The following is a 20,086-nucleotide window of genomic DNA, read 5'->3' on the forward strand; positions in this document are numbered from 1 at the left end:
CCCAGAACTAATCCAAATGTTTATTAATGAATGAACAGAAAAACTAGTATATTCCTAGAACGTAAAGAATCAAACTTCTGATACATACAACAACACAAACACATCTCAAAAACTTGCTAGCCAAAATATGCCAGGCACAAGCTTAAAAATATCATTCCTCTTAAAATGAAATTCTACAAGGCCACTTTAATAGGGATGGAAACCAATCAGTAGATGAACAAGAGATGAGGTATGACTGCAAATGGAAACAAGGGGTCTTTCTGGGGTAAAATATTCTTTATCTTGATTTGGTGGTAGCTGCACAGGTATGTGCATGTTAAAACTTACTGAAATTAAAAACCTGACACAAATATCATAAAACTATTGTTCAAATTACAAAGGAGAAGATGTTTGATCCTTACAAAGAAATCTAAGTACTAATATTTCACTGAAATTTAAGATGTCATCAATTTTAAGGTGTATTAATTACTTTAGGTCAATTTAGGACACATCCCAATTTTAGATGTTAAAATGGGATGAACGATGTATGAAATACACATCTTTTACAGTGACATTATCAAGCAGAGCACATCTGATCCAAATCTTCAGTCAAGATTCTAAAACTCAAAATAAATAAATACACTAAAAAAAAAAAAAGAAAAGATTTTAAAATCCAACAACTCAAGGAAATGGGAACCCACTCCAGTGTTCTTGCCTGGAGAATCCCAGGGATGGGGGAGCCTGGTGAGCTGCCGTCTATGGGGTCGCACAGAGTCGCACACAACCGAAGTGACTTAGCAGCAGCAGCAACTCATCATTACTCAAATTTTCTTGAGTCAAGGAAAAGTACCTTTAAATTGAATGACAAGTACTGAAGAGTAGGAAATTTTAAATTCTAAGTGAATCACATACACAAATATGATCACCAACAGTCCCAGCATCTTAAAATTACTTTTATTTCAAATAGCTGTTGGATGAGGGGAGCGGTTATATTTCGAAGCCAGACCAAAGACCACAGTGAGGGCAAATTCTAACAAAATAATTAAAATACAGCGATAATAACTTTCAAAACAAAAAAATTTCCAAAATTCTTACCAAATTTATTGCACCATTTCAATTTAAATTAATGAATTTCTTACAGTATTATTCAAAGAAGTTTCGCCGTCAATGAGGGTGCATTTAAGTACTAGTTGGTATTTTCTAAAAGCCACCAAATCTTTTAAAAATAAAAGTAGATTCTAGGGTCACACAGCTTTAATTTATACAACACTAACCTACAATAGGTCACTCAGAGAGTCAAATTCTAATCTCAGATCATAGTTACAATGGTTCTTTCATAGCTTATGTTTCCCTAACCATAGATTTAAAAGACTAATCAACTACTAGGAAAGAACTGAGAAATGAAAACAGGTCTTTTGCAAAAAAATAAAATTAAATAACCAATAAGCAAAAACACTGATATTATTTATCCCAAATCTAATATAGGATTTTTATCTTTGCTATTAAGAAGATCTCAAATACATAGATTTTATAATTGTGTCTATCTATATCAAAAGAAAAAATAAAATAAACCAGCTTAAAACTCAGCTTGGTTAGCCTTTATCAATATGCCAACATGAAATAACCAACTCCATGTAACTCAATTTTTCTGTGGCACAAGATGGGACAAAAAGTTTAAGGTGAATTGCACCTAATTTCTGAGTACTGTCCAATCACTGTATTTTGATTCTTAACATAAAACATTAATTTTGTATCTGGACCATGGTATTCAACCACTGGAATGTCATCTGAGTTCTATCATAAGATTTGCCAGGTGATGCAAAAGCTTAAGATCAATCCAGAATTTTTTAAAGATAGGAAACCAATTGAGATCTTCATATTTTGCAAAAGTAAATATAAAAACTCTGCAAACTTTTAAAGTATACACCATCTATCTGAGCCACCAGGGAGGCCCCATACATGAATCACATGCAGAAATTTTCAGACTAACCCATACTACATAAACATAATAATACTATTAAAACTAAAATATGTAATACATGTTAGGATAAAAAGCTTTTTGTAGCAGTGCAGCAAGTTTTTTAATTCCCAAAAGGTTCATGCATACTACTCTGGCTCAAGTCCATGTCATTACAGTTGGCTCTTCATACCAACCTGCTTTCAAGGGTGGATATGCTAGAAGAGTTTCAATATCTGGATTTCCAGCAGGTACCTTAAGTTTCCATGTCTTAGCAAAATGGCACATTCACTCACTGAGCAGCAACAATAAATTTACTGTGCTAGAACTCTAACATGACACTAAATCTTCATTCTCAAAATTCACTCCCAGCATTAACAAATGATATGAATAACCAACTCTTTTCATGTACCTGTAATCATAGCAGGCTTCTGATTTTACAATCCTCTTCTAAGCTGTTTACATTTCCAAAGTAATCAACTTTTGCTCTCTTAAATTCTTCATAATATTAAAAGTAAAACTGATGGAATTTTCTGATAAGCCACTACAAATTTAGCATCATCCATTACCTTTAATGCACTTGCAAGCTAACCACAGCTAAACTGCAAATTAAGAATTCATTTACAAATAGGAGTAAAAGAAAAAAAAATTTTTTTTCTCCAAATCAAACTCAGAAATAAAGTGAAATCTATTTCTTTGAAAGGATGGTACTTTTAAAAAACAAAGTTGTCTAAGTATTTTTTTAAAGTATAAGATTTATTTAATAACACCAAACTCTTCCTTCCCTTACAAAAAAAGGAAAATTTAATTTCCTAGAAAACAACCAAAGATAGCAGCCATTGAATGTTTTCTTTGTGACATGTGGGGCTAAAAGAAAAAGGTACCAGAAAAGAGAGACAGAAAGAAGGGACTGTTCCAAGGTTAGAAAACAAAAAGTCCCTGTCTTAAGAGGTAATTTCCCAACTTCTAGGATTAACTAGAGTTATCAGAGATGTAAGCAGTTTCTTACTAAACCAAAGTAACAAATTATAATTTCTCAAATGAGAGGCCAGTTAAAACAAGAATTTTGGAAATTTTAGAAGGCATTTATTAATATAATTACCTAAACAGAAGACAGAATGAGAAAGAAATCTGTCAGTGTGAAGCCTTATTTTTCCTTTAGCTTCACACAACTCTCTTTACCTGACAAAAGCAATGAAACTACAACTTGTCAGATAAGACAAAATTGCTATTATCTAGCAATACCATTTAAACTCATCTACTCCCTACAAAATGGGGAAAAAAAATTGAAATTTATGGTCTCATACCTGAGGGGGGGAAGTAAGTAGAAAAAGTTACTATTAAGGCATAAAATCTTTTTAAAATGTCATTGGAATTCCATAGCTGTTTAGAACAAGTTCAAGGAATACGTGCAGCATAAAACGTTGAACTAAAATTAGCAATAATAGATTTACTCACTAAAAATTAAGTAATATGACACCTACAATGTGCCACTCACTGTGCTGGGCAGTATTATTATAACAAATCTATTACATGATAGAACTCTTACTAATGCTAAAATCATACAGCTATACATAAAATGACACATTAGTGGTTCCTACTTTTGGATTTCAAGGACAAGCTAAATCTCCCTCCAAATTTTGAGGCCCTGACATAAGGTTTCCTGTTTCTCTTTGACTTTTGTTGAAAGTTTATTTTTTCTTTTGCCAATGATGGCTGAAAACTTAATGGACAGACCCAAATCTATAGACCTGTTTTGAAGAACCAAGGCAACCTACAAAAGAGAGGGAAAAGAAAAGATTACTTACCAACACTCTAAAGAAGTAAAGATATTCTGCTGCTCCAGAGTAATTTCCACATTCATACTGGAATTTTGCATACCTGTATAGTGTATCTAAATATTCCTGCCTGAACTACAAGAAGAAAAAAGCTTAGGTTATGCTTCTTAATTTTGAGTTTTAAGATTCAAACCATTTACTCTTTAAAATGTCCCCAGATAGCAATTCTTTCAAAAATTGATCTCTCCCCCAGCCCAATATCAGAAAACCATATGACCCTTAAAATATATATTAGGAATTACTGAATTTCACATTCACAGCTCTGGCCTTGAGTTATGAACTGTAACACCTTCACTGTTGTGATACAAACTTGAACTACAGCTGAAGGTCTGATGTGTGAATCCCTTAGCTGGTAAAGGAGCTTAGACAACTATCTAGCACATGCATCCCTGTTAAGATTTTCTGATTCTGTTTAAATAATGTGTACAGTAAATTTCAGTTCTCTGCAAAAACTGGCCCCCAAATTACACCCATTTTTAGAGTTTATGATGCAAACCTAGTGAAAGAGAAGAAATCTAAAAGAAAGGCTCCAAACTAGAACATTAACAAATATATCAAAACATTTTACATAGAAACTAGAAAAAGTAATCATGCACAGTAGTCAACATGCCTCCTGTTACAATAATTATGTGTTAAATAAGAGATAACACTTGAATGCAAGCTAAATAATTAATTATATGCAAATGATTATACACACACTTTGAGTTAATGCAAGGGAAGGAGACTGGAAGATGACTATGTAAGCCTATAACAACATTCCTTTATCTGAGGATTTATAAAGGTCTTGATAACATCAAGGGCTACTACATTCCACAAGGTAGCCAAAGTGTTACTTATTGCTATTCTTCAAGGCATTTTAATTCATATTTAGTTCTGTTTTACCTACTTGTCAGAAATACAAAAAGCTAACATGTTATCTAAAGGTAATTACAAGCGTATTATTTTCCAATCAAGACTAATTTTTAAAGCTTCAAAAACATACCTGGTCTTATGTCTAACACATTAATTGGGAAATTACATCCTTTTCAAGCCATGAATCTAACTATTAAGCATTGTTCTTTATTATTTATTTATTCAGCATTGTACCTTTATTACAACACGACAACTAAACAGTTTTTTAAAAGACCACTTACACCATGCTTGTCTGCCAGGTAGTCAAACAGCATCCGACCATCCCTTAATAAAAAAAATTTAAAAATTACTGTCTTTCACAGACCACAGAAAACAAGCATATTCAACTTCTATCTTATTACTCACATAAAGCCATACAATTACTTTAATATTTAACACTAAAAATAAGACTTCCAGAAATAAACTGGAGAAGGAAATGGCAACCCACTCCAGTGGGTTCTTGCCTGGAGAATCCCAGGGACAGGAGAGCCTGGTGGGCTGCCGTCTGTGGGGTTGCACAGAGTCGGACACGACTGAAGCGACTTAGCAGCAGCAGAAATAAACAGAACATTACATGTTTTGAACATAAGGAATAGGAACTCAAGGAAAACTAAAGTTTAAAATTTCACTTTTGAGATTTCTTAAGCCCTAATTGAAAATCATATGTTCTGATTCACCACATGATCTCAGTTTTTCAGGTAATAAAACCAGAACATTCTGACTATTCTTATAGTGGCATCAGTGAGATCTATTTAGGTGGTAACCTACTGAAAATGCTATTTGCTCTCTTGAGGACACATTTCTAATTGATAATATATTAGAATAGAGAAGGAAATAAACAGACAATACAAACAAGCACGAATTAATCCTATAGATTAATTTTGCCGCCCTCCACAATGTTAGTATTTTCTTTTTTTTTTAATTTTATTTTTAAACTTTACATAATTATATTAGTTTTGCCAAATATCAAAATGAATCTGCCACAGGTATACATGTGTTCCCCATCCTGAACCCTTCTCCCTCCTCCCTCCCCAGTATTTTTCATAAGAACAGTGATTTGGCAAATTTATAAGACTAATAAATCATGCTTAACTTACAGGCTATCTGTGCTACACATTCTATCAATATACAGTTCATACCAAAGTATCAAAAAACCCAATTTAACTTTTCTAAAAGTAGCATAACTTGAGATGCTGGCAGCCTAGTAAAAAACAAATTAGTGACAAAGACACCAAGGGACAAATGACAGGTGGCAGAGTTGCCCGCCTTTTGCACATTTTCAAGAATGAAACCATTTCCGTATGTTTACTGCAAGAATGAATACTGTTGCATGTCTTTGGGAGCATAATTTTACTTGAAAGTTTAATGGGGAGGGGATATGAGCATATTATAATAACATTTACAAAATTTTAACATAAAAAGATTTTTAAAAAACACCTCACTTAATACATGCTGTAGATCACAGTGAAGAACTCTGTTACACACTTTATATTATAAAGTATATGGAGAAGGCAATGGCACCCCACTCCAGCACTCTTGCCTGGAAAATCCCATGGATGGAGGAGCCTGGTAGGCTGCAGTCCATGGGGTCACTAAGAGTTGGGCACCACTGAGCGAACTTCACTTTCACTTTTTACTTTCATGCATTGGAGAAGGAAATGGCAACCCACTCCAGTGTTCTTGCCTGGAGAATCCCAGGGACAGAGGAGCCTAGTGGGCTGCCGTCTGTGGGGTCGCACAGAGTCGGACACGACTGAAGTGACTCAGCAGCAGCAGCAGCATAGTATGTACATGTATAGTATGTACGTATAGCAAGTACATTGTAGTACTTGCTGCTTTTCTAAAAAGAAATATCCGGTAACACTTTCTCAAATCACAAATAAAACTTAGAGCCAATCACTCTAAAAATTTGGTTCAATGATGTATCATAAGAACTCAAGGTGCAACATGGTAAAATCCTGAACAACTCCTCAAGTGAATATACTGATAGAAAAGATTTTCCATGATGGTAATATTCAATTTTACTAGAGGACTTTATTTTTAAACATTTTTAATGACACAAAGGTCTTCACTTAGTAAAGTCAGAGTAAGGTAACATGCTTTCTTTGGAAACCAAACAATAAGTCTACTTCTAGCTGAGAGGAAGTCACGAATAAAAAATAACCTATCAGCTCTCCACCACCCTCCTTGGGCTGGGCATGGAAGGATAGGAGAGAATGATGCAATGTGATAAGAGAACTCAGGATTTCCCGAACAGGTCCTCCATAGGCACAGAGTTTCTCACCCACAGCACTACTGACATTTTGGGTTGGGTGATTCTTTTAAGGGGAAGGGAGGATAGTATCTGATGCACTGTAGGATGTACAGCTGCATTCCTGGCCTCTCTTTAGATGCCAGCAGCATCTCTCCAGTTGTAACAACCGAAAATATCTCCAGACATTCCCAGAAGTCCCTGGAAAGAGGGGTGGAGGTGCTCAGCATAATGACATTTGGATTAACTGGTCAAGAAGTTCTAAAAACATTTAGTATTATCAGTTATAATTAAGGACTTCTTGGTCCCTACACAATAAAGATAAAGCAAAGTAAACAAAGTCATCATTTAGACCATGAACTTTTAGACTGAGTTACTAGAGAAAGCATGAATTAATGTTTGTATTAATCCAGAAAAGAGAATTTTAGAATTCAAATTAAGGAGAGGTTACCTGAAGGCAATAGAAATAAAAACAGAAATAAGCAAAGAGGACCTAGTCAAATTTATAAGCTTTTGTACAGCAAAAGAAACCATAAGCAAAATGAAAAGACAATCCAGTGATTGGAAAAAATATTTACAAATGATACGACCAACAAAGGCTTAATTTCCCAAAATACAAACAGCTCATAAAGGAATTCCCTGGTGGTCCAGTGTTCAGGACTTCTCACTTCTACTGCAGGAGGAACAGGTTTGAACTCTGGTTGGGGAATTAAGATCCTACATGCCACCCAATGTGGCAAAAACAAAAAAAAATACAACAGCTCATATAACTCAACAACAACAAAGCAGGCAACCCAATTGAAAAAGGACATGAAGGTCTAAATAAACACTTCTCCAAAGAAGTCATACAGATGGCCAACAGGCATATGAAAATGTGCCCTACACTGCTAATTATTAGAGAAATGCAAATCAAAACTGCAATGAGGTACCATCTCACACCAGGGAGAATGGCCATTATTAAAAGTCTAACAATAAATGCTGGTGAGGTTGTGGACAAATGGAATCCCTCCTACACTGTTGGTGGGAATGCAAATTGGTGCAGCCACTGTGGAAAACGGTATGGAGGCATCTCAAAAAACTAAAAACAGAGCTACCGTATGATCCAGCAATCCCACTCCTGAGCACATATATAAACAAAACTGTAGTTCAAAAAGATACATGAACCCCTATGTTCATAACAGCGCCATTCACAGTTACCGAGTTGTTATGAAAACATAAAATGTCCAGTAACAGGTGAATGGATAAAGATGTACATATACACAATGGAATACTACTCAGCCATAAAATGAATGAAATAACACCATTTGTAACAACATGATTGTACCTAAATCATACTAAGTCAAAAACAGAAAGACAAATATCATATGACATCACTTGGATGTGGAATCTAAACTATGACACAAATGAACTACAAAACAGAAATAAACTCACAGACACAGAGAACAGACTTGTAGTTGCGTGGGGGGGGGTGGGGGGGGGTGGGCAGCGCACAGGGGGAGAGGGGAGGACTAGCAGATGGAAGCTTTAAATATATCTAATGGATAACCAACAAGGACCTACTGTGCAGTACAAGAACTATTTTCAATATCCCGTGAAAAAAACCATGCTGGAGAACACAAAACCTATATATATGCAGAACTGAATTACTCTGTTGTACAGCAGAAATTAGTACAACATTATATATCAATGCAACTTCAATAAAATACTTTTTAAAAAAAGAAAGAAGCTACCTGGTTGACTGCATTTGCCTTGTAGTTTCTGGATCTTCAAACATCTTCACAATCGGTTCAGTTTCTGCTTGAAGCTGTTTCAGCTGTGCAACAACAGTTGTTCTTTTTTCTCTCAAAGCTATTAAAAATGCAAAGGAGTACTACAATGTTAAATTATACTGCTAACTATGAGGATGTCTTGGACATTTTTCAATCTATCTAAATTGTACACATATATATTTCTCCCCAACATATTCACATGCCAGAAGCCACCAAGTTAGTAACTCCCCTAGATCCAATTTGTTTCTTTCTAGCATCACAAAGTCAAAGGGAATCCTCTTCTTACTCTCAAAGCAAACTGAGGAATATACAGATACCCTCTGAAAGAAGCTGTTGAGGAACCAATTACCTAACTTTACATTTCAGAGACTTCATTCTCGGTGTTTTTATATTCGCTGTCACTGCATTCTCTCAGCAGACTATCCCAGTTTCTGAACATAGGCCCAAAAGGGTTTCCATACATTATTACTACAGGTTTTCAACTAGATTGAATGGAATTTAAATCCAATCAGTGACTTCTCTTTTCACTATAAATCTAGTTCGGCAATCTCTCACAAGCAATTCTATAGTTTCTTTTTACTGCACTATGAAGTCAGAGAAAACTTGCACGTAACCTACCCTGTTAGCATGTTTTAAAGTTTCAGAGAAATATTAAGTCTACTTTTTCACCACAAATTAAAATTTAAAGAGCTATGGTTCTTGCAGGAAATTTTAGTAGAAGTCAAAACAGTGATTATATTTAAGATAATAATTTCTACATTATATATTAGAAAGTATATACTAGAAGAGTGTTTCTCACACACAGAGGGAATCTAGATCAAATGTTGAGAAATGTCTATTTAAATAGAGCAAATTGTTATTTCTCTACTGAAGAGTTCTTAAAATCTTTTAATATTACTTGCAGTGTTTTTTTTGTTTTTAAAGAATATCTACTGGAGAAGGAAATGGCAACCCACTCCAGTACTCTTGCCTGGAAAATCCCATGGACAGAGGAGCCTGGTAGGCTACCGTCCATCGGGTCGCAAAGAGTTGCACACGACGGAGCGACTTTACTTACTTATTACTACAGAAAACAGGGATTTAGAAAATACTATACCACAGTAGTTCCCTAATTTGAGTGCTGGTCTTTGGCCAACTTTCTCTGGCTAAGTAAATCTGTGCACAAGAATTCGCATTTCTAACAAGCTCTCCCAGGTAAGCTGAAGATGGTGGTTCTGGGGACCAAGCTTTTGAGGACCAGGGCTATTCTCAGATGCTTCAAGACAAACAGGAAATCTCTAAGGCACACAAGATGCTAACTGAAAAAGTTAGCAAGCCAAAAAACCTGCAACATTCTCAGATAATTCTAAGGAAACAATCTGATTAGTAAGTACAACTCTGATGATGCATACTATGAACTGAAAACATTGATGACCATGTTTTAAAGCAGATTCACACCTTTTATGAAAGAAAATACTTTTTGAAGACCTGTATCCTTTATATTTATTACCTTTCACTCAAACAACTTTTAAATCATTCAAATAATTATTAAAACTTTGGCTAAAGTTCTTTCATAAATCACAAAATGTTTAATACACACGCCCTCAGCTCACATGTCAAACTTCAGATGTAATGAAAAAACTTACCATGAGGAATATCATCAGAATAAAGGTTTTTGTACACATCCATAGCAAAGTCTACCATGTTGGTATCACTAAGAAGATCCAATTTCCCTTGTAACAACTCCTTTTCATTATATATCTGCAAAAAAAAAAAAACAAAAAAAACAACAAAAAAACAAGTTTCTAATGAATAAACTGAAGTTCCCTCAAAAAAAGTAGTTAATAGTAAAGATTAGTGTACCTGGAAACATATCCTAAACTACAATATTTTAGTAAAATATCATACACTATTAATTCATGCTCCTACAAGAAAGGCAAGCAATCAACTTACAGAGACAAAATATTTTGTTTACCTAACAACTTTAAAATAAAGCAAAACCATTCCCACCAACTTCTGATCTTTTATGTGTCCCTACAAGTCACCTTTTAGCCTAGAAAGAACAAGGCTATGGGTAAACAACCAACCATACCAACCCCACTGAGAAGCACATGGTATAGCTGACACCTTTCCACAATCAGGTAATTAGGAATCAACTCTTAAATGTTTTACCTTCTCAGTCACTCACATCCACAAGATGCCTACTCATTTCTCCTTGAGGTGGTCTCTCCTTTATATTCCACATACTTTTTCTCTAAATAGTTAAAATCCTTCATGCTTTCCATCCACACTCCTGAAACAAAACTAGCACCCATTCTGTCAATCTTGTCGTAACAGGTTTCGCTTTGGCAAGAAGTCCAATAAACATTAATTTAGCCCACAGTTCTGGGACCAAATAGATACATAAGCAAACTCACATAAACATGTCATGTACTGAGCAACATGTAAGGATTTTACACGACGGCACTCAGGAAGAGAGATGGTAATGTTAATTCAAAAACAATTTTTAATCAAGTACTCAAGATGATACCATTTCAGCAAAAGATTTTTGTACTAAATCTAGTTTTGCCATGCAAAGAAAAATGCAGATAATTTCTACAACATTTTACTATTCATGAAAAGAAAAGATAAAGGTGGTCAAATGGTACAGCCATGAGATCAAACCTGAACCTTCCGAACTACAGAGAACTCCCACAAAATAGTAAGAAAAAGACAATCCAATTGAAAATGGCTGTAAGATTTTAATAGGCACTCCACAATAATATACCCAAATGGCCAATAAACACCAAGAAAGGCCCTCAACCTCATTGATTCCTCATTAAAAGGAAATATAAATTAAAACCACACTAAAATCTAAAAAACTGACAATATCAGTGTTGGTATAGATGTAGAGAAACTGAACAATTTACTCTGCTGCCAGAACTACAACCTCTTTGGAAAACTGTTTTTATCTTCCAAAACTAAAATATTCTTTAACCTAGCAATTCTACTCCTAGGTACCCAAAATAAATGGGTGTATACATTCAAAGGACATTACCAAGACTGTTCCCAGAAACGTTATTTGTAACAGCCAAGTCTATCAACATTAGAATGAATCAACAGCAGTATATTCATACAATGGATTAACATCCCAAATTGAAAATGAATGAACTACTACCACCCTAACTTAGATAAATCTCACAATGTTGAAAGAAGTCATACAAAGCAGTAGGTGCTGGTGAATGCTTAATTCCATTTATATAAAAATTTTAACAGCCAAACTAATCAAACTAGTGCTTACCTTTGGGAAGAGTGAGTAATGACTAAGAATGGTCAGAAGAAAGATTTTTAGGATGTTTGCAACATTTTATTTTTTGATCTGGATGGTGGTCACACATAAGTGTGCTTCCTTGGGAGGAAAAAAAGCATTTTATTTGCTCACTTTTCTGTATGTATGTTATACTTGGTAAGAAGTTTACTTAAAAAACAAAACAACAACAAAGTTTCCTTTCAGTTTGCCCTATGAAAACTCTAACCTTAGGTGAATAGATCCTTTTCCTGGTATGTCACCTCTCCTCATCACTTCATCAACAGCCTTTAATTTGTAATGTTTCTCCCAACTGTAGATCCAAAGCATTGTTGCTCTGCGTCAGACCTCAATGGCCCCTTCTTAAATCTACACCCGCTTATATCATTCTCTCTAAATTTTATCTTTTATTTAGGCACACTTTTTCTGTAAAGAAAAGATAGTAAACATTTTAAATTTTGTGAGCCAAAACGCGAAAATCAAGAATACTATATATAAGTACCATAAGAAAGAAAAGTTACAATTTTCTTTTTGAAATTAAAAAATATAACACAGAATAAAATTTTTTGCAACAGTTCTAATGAGAAGAATGGAATTCTTTCTAGACAGGAAAAATTTCACTCAACTGGTGTACAGTTAGTGTTCTATAGTTAAGAACAATTGCAAATGCTCATCTGTTAAATTTTTTTTTAAGCTCAGACCATACAAAACAGGCAGAGAGGGCTGTATCTGGTTCACATGCTACAGTCGGCCAGTTCAGTCTGTCTACCTCTTGAAAACAACTACTTATTAATAAACTAAAAATCTTTCAACACCTCTTCCTGCTATCATCCTCTACAAATCCAACATCTACACTGATGATTCTTCAAATACTCAAGCCCTTAAAGCTTCTTTATCTTGCAAATTATAACTTTCATCCAGTACCTCATCTCTAACATTTCTAACTTAAATTCATCACCTCTTCTACCACTGTTTCTGAAATACTTGATCACCCTCAACACACCCTCTGTTCTGATTTTTACAGTTTTTGATGGTCACTTTCCACGTTAGTTTGGATAGTTTTGCTATTTCCAAGCTCTCCTCTTTAACGTGTGCTCAGTCATGTCTGAGTCTTTGTGGCCCCATGGACTGACAGTAGCCCACCAGGTTTTGGCTATTTTAAAGCTCTTCTCTATAGTAGTTATCATTTATTCCATTCATTTTCTCCAACCAAACAGAATTCAATGTCAATCGCTAGCACTGGAAAAATTTATCTCTTTTCTATGTTCTGGCTAAAGTTAATTATAAAATATTTCAGAACTAGGCAATAATGTTATTCAATCAAATCTCTGCTTTTCTCAAATCAACAATTCTTTTTCATCAATCTTGAGATGGCATTTATCCACCACACTGTCTACGCTACTCAAATAACCTTCTACTGCTTCTCTCATTCCAAGAATGACCACTAATAAACGTAAGATTTCCAATCAAAGTTAGGCTCTTCACATTCACCAATCCTTGCACTTGTCTTTGGTCAGTTTCTTCAGTCACAATTTCCATGCTTGACCTCACTCCTTAAAACCCCAACTGAATGCCTCACTCCCCTCTCATACAGGACGGCCTAGCCACGACTGAAGCGACTTAGCAGCAGCAGCAGCCTCCTTTGGAGGCTTTGGAGTAGCTACTCTGTACCAGAAGACTAAATTCTTTATACGCACTAGTTCATGAATTTTTCTAACTTACCCCATGAGGGTGGTAGTAGTACGAACACTTGATGCATGAGAAAAGGTTTAGTCAAGATGGGAAAGACAGCTCCCAAGTGCACCAGAGTGCTGACAGAGACAGGATCCTACAGAAACAGGATCCTAGTCCAGGTCTCAATTCATTCCCCAGGCTCTTAAAAATTATCTGGCCTTCTACTTCACTTGAGAATAAAGAACATCAAGCTTCCAATAAGTATTCACACATTTATTAAATAATCATGAAAAGCCTTTATACCAGACTCTCTTTACTGAGAACCCAAGGGAGAAAACACAGTTCCTGCTCTCATGGAGCTTATATTCTCCAACATACTATAAATATACTTAATTAATACCCTCATCATCACTGAGTATCTATCCTAACTATCTGGCCTATAAAACTCAGACTCCCCTCCTCAAAATCCTTTTTACCCACAGAATAGTACCTCTTCAATTTTGATAACACTCCAATAGTACTTCTCTGACATTTATTACTCTTGGACTTACAATTACAGACCTTTCTCCACCAAAGGGTAAGGTTTTTAGTGATGAGATTTTATCTTGGATTTCTCATAATTCCATGGTAATCCTATACTTCAGTTCAGTTCAGTTGCTCAGTTGTGTCCGACTCTGCGACCCCATGAATCACAGCACGCCAGGCCTCCCTGTCCATCACCAACTCCTGGAGTCCACTCAAACTCACGTCCATTGAGTCAGTGATGTCATCCAGCCATCTCATCCTCTGTCGTCCCCTTCCCCTCCTGCCCCCAATCCCTCCCAGCATCAGAGTCTTTGCCAAGGAGTCAACTTTTCGCATGAGGTGGCCAAAGTACCAGAGTTTCAGCTTTAGCATCATTCCTTCCGAAGAACACCCAGGGCTGATCTCCTATAGAATGGACTGGTTGGATCTCCTTGCAGTCCAAGGGACTCTAGAGGCTTCTCCAACACTACAGTTCAAAAGCATCAATTCTTCAGCACTCACCTTTCTTCAGTCCAACTCTCACATCCATACATGACCACTGGAAAAACCATAGCCTTAACTAGACAGACCTTTGTTGGCAAAGTAATGTCTCTGCTTTTGAATATGCTATCTAGGTTGGTCATAACTTTCCTTCCAAGGAGTAAGTGTCTTTTAATTTCATGGCTGCTGATAAATATTCCAGCATCTTCTGCCTCTCGAAGTATTACAGCCAAACCACCAATATTCTCTCCAAGAAAACATAGTTAGAGCTGTTATTTCCCACTGATTCTCAGCTCTGTTCAGTTTTGGTCTTGCCCAATGAAAAACTAATTAACACTTATGTATTCCTCCCTGTCATCTGTCTGCCTTGAAAAACCAAAGTGTAAAGACCATTAAACAAGAAGTCTGGCAAGTTTAGAAGTAAAGAAGATATTTTTCTATTCCTTTATCTTTGATGAATCTTTCTCAATTCTCCAAAAACGACAACAGAAGGCCAACTAAACTGTTTTATTCAAGCTCTATAATATAGATTAAGTACATCCTATACAAGAAAAACCAAGACAGAACCAAGTTTTATATGGCAAGACATTTTTGAACAGTATTGAAAATAAACTTGGCTGTTCCCTAATTTCAACAACTATAGAGTTGTCTGTAGGTTTTTAGAAAAGGTTCATACGAATTGGAGGGTTATACTTGTCCAATGTACCATGGGAAAATTTGAAAACTTATCAGAACAATTTAATGTTTATTTGTAGGGCTTTTTAATCGTTTTGCTGTTCGGACACACAAAATCTACTCCCCAAATCTAAAGTGCCCTAAGTAGACTCGAGTTTTAATCTGCTTCTGGAAACAGAACGCGTCTATTTTTTCTGGTCAATATTCTAATTCTTTCCTCACAGCAATATCGCTTTATTGTAACTACTAAAACACACCAATTTCCCAATAAACTTAAGTGTAACTAAGCCTAAGATTTTCAAACTTTTAGGGCTGAGATATGTTTTTAAATTAGGTCCAGAACCAAATACTTTTTCAAGGTATCTTGAATAGCTAAATAAACATTAGCGACCAATTCCAATCACTCGAAGTCCGTACATCTATACGCTGAAAACCAACTTTCAAGATAAAAATTGCTGGTTTGTTATTTTTTGGGTCGCCCTGCCCATCGAACAAAACACGCGACGCTTCTAGAAGTGGCTATCTACAGAAACGCTAAACTCCTCGCAAAGAACTCATAACTTTACGGAAATTAAGGGACTAGATATTTAAGTGTAAGAAAATCATTCCAAACCATCCAGCAAAGAAAAGCACAGAGCCAAACCACCCTTCCTACAGTGCCCGGGAAAAAATTTAAATTTTTTGCTTTTAGAAGCCAGCTAGTCAAGCATTACTACAGCAGAGCCAGCCAATCGCCAACTTCCGAGAGGAATGACGCGGAAGTCCCTACGGCACCGGCACCTCAAGAAGTGAAGGAGAGATCACTCCCTTTCGCTCCTGAGTTCCCTTTCGCCCCTGAGTTTCGTATTGTCACTTTACCCCTGCTCACGGCAGAATTCCGCGTAGCTAATCAACAGGGCTGACGCTAAACTACTAGCAGGTCCTCACAGCCCGTCTCAAGACCAAACTCGCGGTCGCCTCCCACGAGTCAGGCCTAAGGCTTCTGCCACTGCTTTTTGTCCTTACCTCGGATCTCAAGCACTCCCACGCCTTCCGCGCGCTTAAAGAACCCCTTACCTCTTTTACGGAGAGAAACTCAAGCAACGGAAAGACTAAATGCCGATCTAAAAAGTGCGCGATGCGAGTAGTCAGGTCGTACTCCGCCATCTTGCCAAGGAAAAGGAAAGCGTGCGCTCGCTAAAACTTTATTGATAGCGCCGACAAAGGAACAAACAGTCCTGAACTGCGCAAGTGCTGTGGCTAAACCAGTTAAAGAAAGGGGCGGGGTTCAAACGCGAGCACTCAGAGAACAATAGCGCATGCGTGAGATCCTCCCACCCTCCTCCCTCCATCCCTCCAGGCTACTGTGGGCGTGGGTGGAGCGGCAGGCGAAATTTCTTCATGACTAATAGATGTCTTGAAGTTGTTGTTTAGTCCCTCCTTCCTGTCCGACTCTGGCGACCCCATGGACTGCAGCCCACCAGGCTCCTCGGTCCATGGGATTTCCCCGGCAAGAATACTGGCGTGGGTTGCCATTTCCTACTGCAGGGTATCTTCCAAACCCAGGGATGGAACCCGCGTCTCCTACAAGTCTCGGCATTGGTGGCTGATCCTTTACGGCTGAGCCACCGTTGCGATCCGTTCCATTAACAAATACTGAAAACTCAAGAACTGATTGGCTGAGGCAATGTCATTTGTATTGGAGGTGCGGTGGAGGACAAGATACTGAGGCTCCCGCTCTCCAGAAAATCACATACGAGGAGGAACAGCTGAGTTTATATTTAGGATATAGTAATCATTTCATAAGCAATTGTTAAATTAAGGTAGGATGGTTTTCTAGACAAGAAGCAAGTGAAATAATTTGAGATTATAGTAAGAGCCATAACTTGGTGTGTGTGTGGGTCATGGAGTGAGGCGATACCAGATTGGGGCTTTTTAATTACGGAGTTTAGAGAAAATTCAGGGTTACAATTTAGCCGAAGTTGTGGTAACAGGGGCAGATGAACAAAATTAGAGCCTGGGTGAAAACATGCCTGGTGGAAGCACAGCAAAGACAATGAGACAGGAAAGGACCTGGTGTGTTTCAAAAACTGAGTAGCCTATGTGACTGGAGAGTGAGGTTAAAGATAAGGAGAAGGGCCAGGTGATGATTAAGGTAGGGAATGTGAGCTTTATTCTAAGTACTCTTGTCTCCATTGCTAGTTCCTTGTCATCTTTCAGGCCTCTTCATTTTGGAGTGCCTTGGTGTCTTTGACCTCTTCGTTCTTCCTAGAGAGTGCTCCAGGCCATTGCCCTAAGTGATGTCATCCAACCAAAAGGCAATCTACACATTGACAACTCCCTAATTAGAGCCCCAACAAGACTAGTAGTTAAAAGCCAACTCAATATAACATTAATGTGTCCAAAACCAAATTCCCTATGTAATTCTCTGGTCAAAACCTACTTCTTTTACACGCTTCCCCATCTCGGTGAATGCCCACTCCATTTGTCCAGTTAAGACACAAAATCTTCAAGTCATCCTTGACTTTTGTTCTACATTGACCCCACCAACAAATCCTCTGGCTCTACCTTTAAAACATGTCCTGATCAATCAGTTCACAACACCTACAAGGTTAATGCCTACTCCAAACCCCCATTATCGTGATTTTTAGAATAGCTTCTTCACTAATCACCTTGCTTTCCCTCTTTTTATCCTCTGGTTTATACTCCATACAGCAGCCAGAGTGACTTTTTAAAAATAAACTTTTTATTTTGTATTGGGGTATAGCCAATTAATAATGTGATAGTTTAAGATGAACAGTGAAGGAACTCATCAGTATATATACATGCATCCATTCTCTCCCAAACTGTCTCCCATCCAGGCTGCCACATAATGTTGAGCAGAGTTCCATGTGCTGTACAGTAGGTCCTTTTTGGTTATCCATTTTAAATTTGTGCAGGCAACCGTTAGTTTGTTCTCTAAGTCTGACAAAGTGACTTTTAAAAGTCAAATTATGCTCATTAGTGGTAAAGAACCCACTTGCCAATGCAGAAGACACATGACATGCAGGTTCAATCCCTGGGTTGGGAAGATTCCCTGGAGGAGGGCATGGCAACCCATTCCAGTATTCTTGCCTGGAGAATTCCATGGACAGAGGAGCCCAGGGGGCTATAGTCCACTGGGTTGCAAAGAATCCCACATGACTGAAGCGATTTAGTATGCATGCAGGAAAAGAGGACATTAAAGAGAGAAATTGTAGAAACTGAGGCTTCCACCAGAAGGGAGCTTCAACAGAGGAGGGAAGGAAGCAGGTAGAGTATGGAAACTTGTCAAAAAGGAACAGTGAGCATCTTTGAGAAGCAGAGAGAAATAAGATGCACTTCAATTTGATTCACTTTGAACTTTTACCATATTCAAGGTACTAAGCTAGGTGTTAAAGGAAATATAAAATTTGTGAGAGCTAGTCTCTGGCCATAGGAGCTTTTACTCTAATAAGGGGCAATTATTCATTCATTCAATATAAATTGAATGCTTATAATATGCTGTGCACTGGTCTAGGTCCTGGGAATATGTCAGTAAAGAAAACAAACTGCATTCTCTAAAGAAGCTTATATTCAAGTTGGGGGAAACAGATAAAAACATATTAACAAATGCATAATTTGGTGGTGATAAATGCTATAAAGAACAATACGCAAGGTAGAAGCTAGAAAATGATGGGAAAGGTTGTTGATTTATATGAAGTAGTCAGGAAGGCCTTTCTGATAAAGTAGAATTTGAAAAGAGATCTGAAGGAAGTGAGGGTGCCTGTTGCTGCCTAGAGGAGAAAAATTCCAGGTGAAGGAACATTAAGTATAAAGGTATGGAAGCAAAAGTGCAATTTGTATCCTTGAGGGATAACAAGGAGGCTTGAAATTCAATAGCTGATTGAGCAAGAGGAAGTGAGGAAGAAGATTAGTTCAGAGAGGGAGGGGTGGGACAGATGACATAATGCTTTGTAGGCCATATTAAAGACTGGATTGCATTCTGAAGGAGGTGGAAAGCTATCGGAGGGTTTTGAGTAGAGAAGGCATATAATCAGAGTTATGCTTTAAAAAGCATAACTATTCAGGACTGTCATATGAATGTAATAATATAATACACGGCCTTGAGGGTTTGAAAGAGGGTGGGGGAACAAACATATACACAGAGGGACCAGTTAGGGACTACTGAAATAACTCAAACGTGATGACGGTGGCTTAGATCAGAGTGGTAGCACTGAAAAAGCTGTGGACAGTAGTGAAATTCTGAATATTTTCTGAATGAAGAACTAGCAACATTTGCCAGTAGATTAGGTGACAAGGGTCCAAGATAACTCTAAGGTCTTTCTAGACCTAGAGACCATTTGCTGAGGTAAGGAAGGACGTGACAGTTGCATATTTAAAGGAGAGAAATCAAGAGTTGGGCATACTAGGTTTTGGATGTCTATTAGACATCTAAGTTGAAATACTGATTAGGCAGTGGTGCATATGAATCTGGAATTCAGGAGAAAGGTAAAAGCTGGAGATAGAAAACTAGATGTTATATAGAAAACTAGAAGTTATAGAAAACACAACACCAGGGCCAAATAGTAGAAAGCTTCTGTGAGGAATGTGAAATTTATCTGTGGTCATGAGGAGCCTTAAAGTATTTTTGAGTGTGAGAGTAATCTTATCTGTGTTTCAGGAAGTTAATTCTGACTGTTGGGTGGACAGTGGATTGGATAGGTGAAACACAGCCAGGCTGTGGAAAATCTTCAAAACAGACAGGGAAACTTGGATTTAACCAGATAGGCAATGGGAGTCACT

The 20,086-nt window shown here is 37.1% G+C and overlaps 1 protein-coding gene across 1 annotated transcript in view; it reads right to left on the reverse strand.

Annotated features, from left to right (window-relative positions):
• The window catches only part of EIF3E (eukaryotic translation initiation factor 3 subunit E), a 48,212-nt gene extending 31,697 nt beyond the window's left edge, over positions 1-16,515 (reverse strand). Inside the window, exons 1-5 of the mRNA XM_006075685.3 lie at positions 16,361-16,515; positions 10,311-10,425; positions 8,647-8,764; positions 4,908-4,950; positions 3,745-3,849 (exon numbers count right to left, since the gene is read on the reverse strand). Of these exons, the coding sequence (XP_006075747.1) occupies positions 3,745-3,849; positions 4,908-4,950; positions 8,647-8,764; positions 10,311-10,425; positions 16,361-16,450 (471 nt within the window). The 5' untranslated portion in view covers positions 16,451-16,515. The remainder of the gene's footprint in view (positions 1-3,744; positions 3,850-4,907; positions 4,951-8,646; positions 8,765-10,310; positions 10,426-16,360) is intronic.
• Positions 16,516-20,086: the final 3,571 nt, after the last annotated feature.

This window comes from Bubalus bubalis, chromosome 15, assembly GCF_019923935.1.
Source record: "Bubalus bubalis isolate 160015118507 breed Murrah chromosome 15, NDDB_SH_1, whole genome shotgun sequence".
NCBI classification, from domain to species: Eukaryota; Metazoa; Chordata; class Mammalia; order Artiodactyla; family Bovidae; genus Bubalus; species Bubalus bubalis.